At 32.6% G+C, this 12,004-nt stretch overlaps 1 protein-coding gene across 1 annotated transcript in view; it reads right to left on the bottom strand.

The window, feature by feature from the left end:
* The window catches only part of LOC124371466 (fibril-forming collagen alpha chain-like), a gene marked incomplete at both ends in the record, with an annotated part of 81,324 nt that extends 73,091 nt beyond the window's left edge, over window positions 1–8,233 (bottom strand). The window contains 4 exon segments of the mRNA XM_046829798.1: window positions 356–469; window positions 1,331–1,396; window positions 4,202–4,295; window positions 8,100–8,233. Of these exon segments, the coding sequence (XP_046685754.1) occupies window positions 356–469; window positions 1,331–1,396; window positions 4,202–4,295; window positions 8,100–8,233 (408 nt within the window).
* Between the last annotated feature and the right edge of the window lie 3,771 nt (window positions 8,234–12,004).

Below are 12,004 nucleotides of genomic sequence, written 5' to 3'. Positions count from 1 at the left end.
CATCAGAATATATGTTTTATATGTAAATTTCTATGTGAAAAAATATTTCAACATTTCCTTAAGTTTGCTTATACATTTTTAAGGTTCACACTTTCCATCACAATTATGCAAAGCAAACTAGTTCAATCATACCAAAATTTTATTCACCGTGTACCAAAAATTTTGAGCTTGAAGTTATAAAGACATCAATAAATCTGGCCTCAAAAATATGTATTAGTTCATACAAGAAGCGTTCTCAAAACTATTTCAAACTTATTATAAAACGATGCTTCAAAAACAACTAATTCCAGCATAATTAAGTAAGAAAGGTCTTAAGGATATTTCAGTCGATGCATCTTCAAAGATGATTACTTACGTCAGGTACGGGTCCTGGAGGCCCGGGATTGCCCGGTATCCCAGGATTGCCGGGGCTTCCTGGAGGGCCGATGTCCCCTGGTTGTCCTCTGTCTCCCGGCGAACCTGTGTCTCCCTTGGACAGATAAAATACCACTTTTATGGTAAATTCTAACTGACAAGCGTGTTTACTCCTTAATAAAATTGTTTTCTAAATTAAGCTTTGAACATGGTTAAAACCCTCTAGAATCTGCAATATTATTTTTAATTTCCTCTCTTATCCATTCTTACCTATATTACTTTAAAAAGAAACCAATTTTCGTACAATTAATTAGAATTTACCGAAAGTATTGTAATAATGTTTCTAGGAATTATTTCATAATCACGACTTGTAAAACATTTTATAATTTTTCGCGTTGTTTCTCACAACTTTCCAACGTAATTTGTGACAGAATTTCTCAGTGAAACAACGCAAAGTAACAGAAAAAGAAGAGTCATTTCTTTTATTTGATGTTGTTGTAAATTCATTCTCGTTTGAAACTTAAATTGTATTTTTAAAATATCATTGTATTTTATACTTGGAAACAATAACAATTTTGGCGTCAGCCGTTTTATTAATTTATAATTTTCTAAAAATAATTCCATCTAACGTACTAACATTGTGACAACTGTACACTTTAAACGTCACAAGACAACACAATGAAAATAAGGTTTTTATTTAAATTAATTAATTTTTGCATAAATCGATGCAAATTCCGTTGTTTTTATCTTAACAGTATGAATTGAAAACATTGTATCTTTCTTTAGGAACAAAAAAGCCTTACGTAATTTAGAGACGTTAATTGTAAATAAGAGAAAGAAACTGTCTCGTCTATAATTAGTGTGACAAATTTCAATACATATTTGAAACTAGTTGCATTTTTTAATCTACAACTTTTTCTAAAGAAATTTTGTTTATTTTCCACATGTATGTTATAGTTAGACACTATTATCTCACCCTTGGCCCAGGAACAGGGAGTGCCTCCGCTACTGTACCTTCCTGAGCGTATCCACCAGGCCTAGACTGAAAATATAGATACATTGTGATATTAAAACTGTCATGAATATTTCAGTTCTACAAGTAATAAAACATCGAAAGGTCTTTACTATTTTTATATACTTATTGATTTTTCTTTTTAACAGCCTCTTCCAACAGTGTCTTAATAAATATTTACAATGAACTAGCATTAATTTCTGTTATTCTATAGCAAGCTATAGCTCGTGTGAATACATTACTAGTAAATAAAAAAATATTAAATATTTTCCATAAAATAACATTATAATAGCAAATATATTCTCTGAAAAAGCCATTTATTGCTATGAGACTTACCTTTTTCAGCACAATTGTTAAGGGTTTATATAAAACATTACAACTTAGAGAGTCTTTAATAGAAAGTCTGAAAACTACTCACCCTTACAGCCACCACTTGCCAAGTGGTGGCTCTTGCCATTATCATCAATATTAGTTAAATTTGACTATCAAATTCCTATGAAAGATGAGTACCATATAAATGCCATCATAGAAAAGCTTGAAATTACAGTGCCTAAGACAGGGTTTCACTTGATCGTAGTAGAAACATCACTATCATTAAAAATACAACAAAGGTTAAACATATTGTAGTATCCTATCAAGTTCACTAGTTCAAGCTTACTAGTTCTAAAAAGGCATGAAAGTCTTTCACCATTATAATACTTAATTTTTAGTAGTTTTCACCCTATTATTATTACTTTGATTATGTTTTTCCTGTGAATTTATCTTCTCAGTAGTGTATAGTTACATATTCGTATTACTTATTTGTACATGTTTAAGAACCAACTGTTTAGACTGGTACATTATACATTTATTCTTATTCAAATATGTTAAAATTTATTAATTTTAGAATATTAAAATTCTAAACGATAACGAAATTGTTTAGATTGTAATGTAAGCTGCTGGCACATGCATTAGGTTTGAAGCTGAAGTATCACCAAGTATCATCGCCAGTATCATAGAATTCCATGGATAGCACATATCTAATTCAGTTCCCATCAATCAGATCTCCATCAAATGTTACTGCTGAGTGATTGACTTAGAAGAGGGGGGGCCTGTTTTTTCAAAACGGCTAATATAGCTCGCCATTCAGTATAGTTGGAGTGCCACTAGATCGTGGACTACCACCGGTAACTTTTTCACAAAAAACTTTGTTTGGAACATTGCTTTTAAAATTTGTGAAGGCCACTATTCGAAATTTTACCCTTTTTATGTCAAAATGTAATTTACTTCGATTTGTTTTATTGAATTGAGTCTTGTACAAATTACATTTTGAATTTAAGAATGTAATTTGTGGAGTATTATTAATTATATATTTTGGAGGCCATATATATTTCTACAGAATAAGTTGAGAATTATGTATTATACATATAATTACATATTATACATAACAATTGTGCATTTGTAATTTCAAATGCTGCACTTCTTGACCTAACACGGGAAACTAAACAAAAATCATGTTGAATAACCATATCTTGTGTTAAACCGTATTTTATTTGAAGAAGTTTTAATATTGATTTCAAAGTATTTAGTGAAATCACCGCATATTATAAACAGAAATGTTTGTTTTATATTTGAGGTTAGTGTCAATTTTTTTGAAGTTTTATTCTTTAAAGAAAATATTAATTTTAGTTTATTTATTTTACAAATTTAACCGTTATTTACGGGTTTATTATGTTTTCAGTAAAATATCAAGCAGAGCACAGTTAAATTTCAAATTAAAATTTTATTACAGTTAAATTAAGATTTCAAGGAAAACACTCACAAAATACTTTTAAACTTTTACATTAAACACAATTTTTGCTTTTAAAAGATTAAAATTTATTCTACTGAAATTTTATAATTTCTATGTTTTACAATAATATAAAAATAAAAATAAAGTAAAAATAACTTGTTATTGATACCGAGTCTTGAGGAACGAGATAAGTGATTAATGATTGCCTGTTATACACTGATAGTCGTGTAGGGTTCCAGTAGGGATAACTTCTATTTAAATGATAGGAAACTGCTACAGGGACAGATACCAGATAATACAGGATAGGAGAAACAAATCGGTTGCGTTATTAAAACCTATTATATTATGAAACAAAATCTAAAATATATGAATAGCAATAATTGAGTAACTGTACACAAAACGTTTGAGAATACTCACTGATAACTCGGGTGGTACGTCTAAGTTATCTGAAAAATAGTGTAATTATTATATTCCACCTCTAAATACATTAAGCACCATAAACTAAAAGTGTAGTGTACTTCTTAATTAAACCACAGTTGCTTCATTATTTTATGAATTTGAGTAATAGCTTTGGACATTACACACTTTCTGTTTTTGTAATGTGAATATTAATATACAAATGAATAATATAATGTAAAAAAATTTGAAATTCACGTACACATTTTTGTAATGAGTTTTCAACAGTCATTTGAGATATATTTAAATTACATTATACATCATATAAAAAAGGAATTAATACTATTTCATGTACTTTATCGTTAAAATTGGTTAATACGTAATCAACAATACATAATAAATTGGCAAAAATAATTACGATCCAAAATATAAGATTAAGAAAAAAAAAGATAAACCAATTGTAATTATTCAATTACCTGACACATTACAAAACAATAAATAAGACTAATGTACGTTCGGGTCAAGTAATCAAGTAGGTCAAACGTACACACAACCATACAATGAATAGCTATCAAGCAAGAAACTACTGTAAAAATAGAACACTTCCAAATTTAGTCCAAATCTTAAAAACAAAGTTAATAAAAAGACGACTATAGTTTACAACTGACCAGCACAAACGGGACAGCATTCTCCCAAAGGGATATAATGCTGGGTGGCACATTGTTTCTCTCAATACAGACTACTCCAGCACACACTCGTCTCCTGAAACACATAAATGTAAATTCGCAACGACAACATTACATAAACTATGGCCCAGGGGGATGTAATGCTGGGTGGCACATTGTTTCTCAATACAGACTAATCTAGCACACTCGTCTCCTGGAACACATAAATGTAAATTCGTAACGACCACATTACATAAACTATGGCCCAGGGGGGTGTAATGCTGGGTGGCACATTGTTTCTCAATACAGGACTACTCCCAGCACACTCGTCTCCTGGAACACATAAATGTAAATTTCGTAACGACAACATTACATAAACTATGGCCCAGTGGGATATAATGCTAGGTGGCACATTGTTTTCTCAATACAGACTACTCCAGCACACTCGTCTCCTGGAACACATAAATGTAAATTCGTAACGACCACATTACATAAACTATGGCCCAGTGGGATATAATGCTAGGTGGCACATTGTTTCTCAATACAGACTACTCCAGCACACTCGTCTCCTGGAACACATAAATGTAAAATTCGTAACGACCACATTACATAAACTTTGGCCCAGTGGGATGTTAATGCTGGGTGGCACATTGTTTTCTCAATACAGACTAATCTAGCACACTCGTCTCCTGGAAACACATAAATGTAAATTCGTAACGACCACATTACATAAAACTATGGCAAAGGGGGGTATAATGCTGGGTGGCACACTGTTTCTCAATACATACTACACCTGAACAGCCATCTGGAACATTCACAATGTTTTTCTAACGACAATCCCTCAAAGCCGTCCTCAGACTTTCTTACGGTCAATTGCACTGTGAAATAATGCATAGATCATTATATCACAACGCTCCATTGTATGTAGAAGGTGGCACTTCAATCGCTTTAAAAAATTTTGTTTTCAGAAACTGTTCTTATCGTGTTGTATATTTTTAAATTAAGCATAAACTTTATCAAGAAATAAACATATGGAAGTTTTGACACGCGAGGTAGTAAATTGTATATATTTGTAACCTTTGACCATTTTATGTTTGTCTGTGTATATTGGATATTTCACACTAAAAATATGGGGAAATTTCGACGCGGGACGATCGAAAGTAAGTTTACCTAGTGAGCTATAAATAACGACAATATTTACAACACAAAATATAACATAACTCTTGTAAATTCAATGGCAGACTGGACAAATTCTACTACATTGTACTACACTGTAAAAAATTACCGTTTTAATAATCATTAAAACACTTTTACAGTAACTGATCAATTCTCTTTATATGTGGGTGTCATTAATTAAATATTGATCGAGACACTAATCTACGAGAATCTTAATCTGACTTTGATCTATAATGCTGGCATTTCTTTCACACCAGGTGGTTCCAGACTTGATTATTTGCTACCGCAAGTTCGTACCATTAACATTTAGCATTTTAATTATTAAAAAAGAACCCTATAGGCTATAGGGGTTCTTTGGATGGCTATAGCCAACGTAAGTCAACGTTGTAGATCTCGCTTCAGTTTACAAAGCTTTTAGGATATTGGTGTAGCTTCCTCTTTTGCTTTCCTTGGGACATAATCATAAAAATATGAAACCTTTAAAATTGAAAAAATATTAAGCTAATATACTTAAAAATACTACACAACTAAAGACGGAGGACGAATTGAATGATTATTTCATCTGAACATTTCTGTTTATTTTGCAATATGCAGGGTTATCATAAAAGAATCGTGCAGTTTCAGTAATTCGTAGGAAGATACTAGAGAAATTTGTAGATGTTATATTGGTATCTCTAAAAGCCTCAAATCCAAAAGTTTGCTTATAAGCTGTTCTAACACCTCAAAATCAGTTCATGTATTGTGAGTTTTGTGGGTTGCTATGTTTTCAGATAAAGATAAAAGCAAAGTGTGTTTTTATTGTTGGCTGATTTAAAAGCCGTGAATTTGGAAGAGATTCACCACACAAAAAAACATAATACGTTGGTTTAAACAATTCGAAGAAGAAGCCGGGTCAGTTAAGAAAAGGGAATCAACCAGGAGACCAGGTGTACCAGACGGAATGGTTGAACTAGGTATTCCAAAAACAACAGTTTTACATAAACGCTCAAATTACACGCATATAAAATCCAAATACTGCAGGAATTGAAACCCAATGATGGTGTAAACCGTTACAATTTCACTGTTGTAATGTTAGACAGAATAAGTGAAAACAAATCATATTTAGATTATATAACTTTTACAGGCGAAGCTACTTCCATATAAATGGATGTGTTAACAGACACAATTCATGAATATGGGGCTCTGAAAAGCCACACGTAAATGTTGGGAAACCACGTGATTCGCCTAAAGTTAATGTTTGGTGGTTGTGTGATGAAAAATCGCTTAATAGGGCCTTTCTTCTATGCTGAAAAAAATGTAAATGTGTATCTTGACATTTTAACCAATTATTGCTTTCCTCTGCTAGGTGTACTCGAAAACATTCATCAACTTCATTTCCAACAAGATGGTGCTCCCCCACACACTTCTGTGCATTGGCCACGGACGCTTTGAACGAAAGATTTGGAGATCGATGGATAGGCCGGCAAGGAGTCCAGACCTGACACCTTTGTGTGGGAGTATATCAAAAGCGTTGTTTATTCACAAAAACATTCGTGACCTGAACCACTTAAAACACAGGATGTAATGAAGCAATGACAATCATAACCGAAGACATGTTAAACGGATGTTTGGAAAGAAGTTGAGTATCGTTTGGACATTCGTAGAGCGGCCTAAGGGCGCACATATTTAAATGTATTAATTATGTAAAAAACCTATTTGAGACGACAACTTTGATGATTAAACAACATTAACTGAAAGTAATTCGGGTTTTCTTTAAACCATGTTCGAAACCGCACCATTCTGTACCGATTGTATTACATTGTAATTCTGGGGTAACTGGATTACCGGTGGAAGGAGTAGGCCCAGAAGAATGATAAGGACTGGACAGTACAAAAGAGGCTACTATCAGTGAGGCGCGCATCGCAGATGGGAGTGATAACGAAATTGAGAGGTGAGGTGAGGTAGACGGTGCCGTACCTCCCGTCTCAGTTGATCAGAAGTAGTAGTAACGAGTATAGTCTTTTGAAAGTGCTTAGATTTATTTTTGCTAATCGTCATCGAACCTGCGGGTAAGTGAAAACTTTTAACTGGAGTCCAGTCAATATTCATTCTTAATTTTGTTGAATAATTTTGGGGAAAGAAATATTGTAAAAATTAAATTTAATGGGAATTTAGGAACTTGTCCTTTTGATCTGTGCAATATAAAAACTTGTTGGTGCAGTGAGCACATGTCTATAAAATTTTATGTAAAAATACTAAAAGAGTTTTGTGGCTGTTACAGATGCTTTCAGCAATATTTAAATTCTAACACTTAAAAGAAGCAATATTTAAAGTAAAGTAAAGAAAATTAGTAACAAAACAAAATTGAAATTTGAAGATAAATTAAAGTGAAGAATTGCCAGATCAGATTAGAGTGTGAAAGTATTGAATTTTGAAAATTGAATAAAAGGCAAGCTGTAAGAACTACTTTGTACATTTTTGGAGTGACGAATATATTACAAGTTTTGAATTTAAAAGTTATCAAGAAGTTTTTATTTTCATTTTAAATCCAGTAATTATTTTTAAGAAGAAGTTTTATTTTAGTTTGAACTTTATTTATTTCAGAAGATTTTCGTTTTCCTTTTTTGAACCATTCACAAAAGTTTAAATTTCAAAGCTAACTCCCTCATGTGCCAGTAAAACGGTACAATTCTTTTATGTTAACCCTTGTATTACCAACCGTAATCCTCCAGTTTTTTAAACCTACCTTTCCCCCTGATTACAAGACTCCAGCTGCTGGCATTGCACGTTCCCCCGCTGACATGAGCACGATGTACAAGAGTCAGGATTTCCAGGAGTCGCCCTCGGCGTAGAACCGGCCTTCGAACTGGCAAGGCTTAACTGAACGTAAAAAACACGAACCTTAAATTATTAGTTTTCAACCCTTGTCTTCTTTTTCTCTTCAGTTTTAATCTTACTAGAAGAAGACTTATCAACCTTGTCGTTGGACAAGACGATGTGTGTTTCGTTTAATTTGGTCATTCTTAAAAAGCAGTAAATTTACGAGTTTTCTTTTATTTCATATACCTCACTTGTGAATGCTCCACGTTTGTAAGTTTTCATTACAAACGGTTTCCGTATGAACTTATACTAGTCATACTATATTCTGTAGTTCCGTTTTAATAATTATTGTTATTTTTTAGATTTGTATTAAGTGCATGTTTTAGAATTTATTTTGAAGTTGACATACAACATTGTGGTTGTGATTCCTGTTTACGCGTGTCCACAATGCTCTGGTATGATTTATTTATTTTATGCTAGTTTGTAATTATGTGTTAGGTTAGTTATTTACTTGAAGAAGTGATCAGATTGCAGATCTCGAAACGTATTGTTTTTTTACGATGACAAATGTCCGGAAAATCCTGTTTCCTTCACTATCCTTCCATCGCCAAAAACAAACTTCAAAACAAAGGATACTAGTCATATTGTTAATTTTCTTACTTTCGGTCTGGGTATCGTACGATGATAAGTTTCCAATAAGACCGGTTCTGCTCTATCGTACGCAACGTCACAACATAACCTCTCCTCGCCATAAAAAACACTTTCTTCAGTAACAAAACATACACCACCTGTCAAAGTCTCCTTTGTGTTTGACTGTACCAAAAACGTTTATAAGCAAATGGAAGTGCATTTTTACTTCAAAGGGCACTACCGTGTCAAGGATTATACAGCGGATAAAAAGTCCTCGTTTTACGTTAGACCTTTTAATAAATATAGTAAAACAGTGTACAATTCCTATAATTTCACTTTGCTCTCGCTTTATCGTATGGATCTTAGTATTGTTTGTGGGAACAAAACAATTAACTTTGGATTTACGTCTGTTCAAGCTCCCGCCACAGAACTTCCCCCTTCCACTCATTATTTTATCGTTCAAACACGAGACCTTTACCTTTTATCGATTCTTTACCCCTTTAAACTCTGTATTTTTTACTGCATCGAAATGTACACGCCTTTCAAAAATAGTACATTAGTTGATAATTTACTTACTTCACAATAACTTCGATTGCTGAAATTTGGTATATGCACTACTGTAGATATAAAATACTATGTTTATGTCCTAAATGATAAAAAACCGTTCGCCAAAAACTACCGTACATAACAAAGACGATCTCTACAGTTTAAAAATTCAATATATAATAATTAATTAAAAAATTGAATTATTTAATTAATTATGATAAATAATGCTTAATTCATTATGATAAATTAATTTTTATTTGATTAGAATAATTATTTTTTAATTAATTATGGATTCTAAAATTATGTATTTAAATCACTTTCAGTTAACATCTTACTATTTGGTTATTCAAATAACTACAGTTATTTACAAGATACGACTATATGTAAGCTATAATTCAATAATTATATCTAGTTGTTAAATTATTATGCAAGTCCTATAAATAGTTTCTTTTTTTAATTTTAAATAAGTTATAATAATTCAACAATAATAATAAAACCAGAACTAACGATTAATAGGTCTACTTCTTCAAGGGTAAATGAAAAACCAACGCTGAATCTCGTAATAAGTCGTATAACTTTGACCACCTTCTCGCTCCGTTATTTGGAGGTTCAGTAACTGTTACTCCGACACGTTCTATAAACTTTCCGGATAACCGCGATAACAGGGTAATACAACCACGTTTAATTGTCGCTGACCTCTGAGTTGTTGGGTTAAGAAGCAACAGAATAGCATTCAGTAAACCAGCATTAGCATTCTTTACAACATTAATCCAATACATAATACTAAATTTTTATTCCTAAAATAAAAATATGTGTAATTTTAATTTTCAGTCCCGTTTCATTAATCTGCCGATTGTATGTACCCGGCACTAATACGTATCAATGCAATAATAATAATGTAAATGTCATCTTCCATTCAGTGTAGGTGATAGTCAATATAACTATAAATAATACCGGAACTGAATAAGAGATATATAGTCCCGTGAAGTCGGGTAATTAAAATGAATCTAGAACAGAAATGATAAATAATAGACGATTAATCGAGTAAAATATGGAGATTCGGTTGTCGAAGACACCGATTAATCGTCTATTAAAATACTTAAAATCGTATTGCTAAAAATCTATAGGCCATGCGACTGCGATAAACAAGTAGCTCACGAGTTGTTGCAAATATTCCGAAAGAAAGACTCCTAACCATTGGTCGTTTATGATCGTAGTATAATTAGTGTATTTGCGAACGTTTGAGCAAAACCGTGTTGAAATATAAGAATATGCAGTTTCCAAAAGCTTAAACAACTTTTTAAATACTGTGTAACAATCTGTAGATAAATCACTGTTTAGTAGGTTTAATGTCCAGTTTTAACAGATCATGTTATTATGTCTAGCAATTAATTAAAAAAATAAGCTATTAACAAATATTAAAGAATAGTATATTGTTTCTTTATTTTGATTCACCTTCTTTTCTTGTTAATGTTCTGGGGCAGCCGGAGCGGAGGCCGGTATACCTGAAACAATAGAACATATGTTAGTTTAATCTGTTCGTTAATAAACAAAAACCAAGGATCCCATATACTATTCTGGCCTTTACTGTAAAAATAGTCTCTGGAATTATTATTTCACATTTACAAGGGTTTTTTTTATTTATTTTTTTTTACCCGTTGGGGCGGCGTACTGCCATACACTTAAGCCTCAAGGGCTTTTTGCGCACCCCGGAAACACCATGGAGGCCTACCAGTCTACAACTTCAGCAGTTCAACAAACCGCCGAAAACAACCTATCAGGTCCTCCTGGGAAAATTCACACACCCCTGTCCATGCTAACCAAATGATGGCATACCGCTCTCTTGTTATTGCAGAGCAATCAAAGAGCAGGTGCTCAGCAGTCTCCTGCTCATTACACCTTCCACAGAGCGGATCCTCCTGAAGGATGCCAACTCTGTGTAGATGCTTCCTCAGGTGACCATGCCCTGTAATGGAGACCAATGACCTTAGAAGACATTGATCTATTTAATGAGAGAAGGTCCGAAGCCACCTTGGAAGAAGGTGACTGTAATACCATTCTACTCACTCTCAAACCCGGATGCAACCTCCACCTTCTCCCATGCTCCGCGCGAATCCATTTCGAGACAACCCTAGAGGATTCACACCTTTGGAACACCGCAGAACGGTTGAGGGCCCGTCATAATTGTTGCTGATCCCTGGTTGGGCCAGGGCATCAGCTCTTTCGTTCCCAAGAATCCCCATATAATAAGAATAACCAATAGTAAGATAGTTAAACTGAAAGGTAATTTAGAATACATAATTGTAGATATCCAATAATTGTCAATTAAAAAAATAATTATTATCTAATCGGATGTAAAAATTAATTATCCATAATTGAATATAAGCATTATTATCATGATTACATTAAAATTATGGAATAAGATTCATAATGTTAATTAAAAATGTCAATGTTTTTTAATTAATTGTTGATATATTGAATTTTTAAAAACTAAAAAATATAAATCGATAAGAATAAATGTTGAAATTTCCATTTAAGGGTGAACGTTAAAAAAATCAATAAATGTTTTTTACAACTAGCATTTAAAAAAAGTTGTACAAGTGAAAGCCTAAAAACAACATGTTCCAAAATTTTCCACAATTTTTATTTGGAAAA

This window comes from Homalodisca vitripennis, unplaced genomic scaffold (assembly GCF_021130785.1).
Source record: "Homalodisca vitripennis isolate AUS2020 unplaced genomic scaffold, UT_GWSS_2.1 ScUCBcl_1460;HRSCAF=5126, whole genome shotgun sequence".
Classification (NCBI taxonomy): Eukaryota; Metazoa; Arthropoda; class Insecta; order Hemiptera; family Cicadellidae; genus Homalodisca; species Homalodisca vitripennis.
This window is presented reverse-complemented; position numbering and strand designations above follow the sequence as displayed.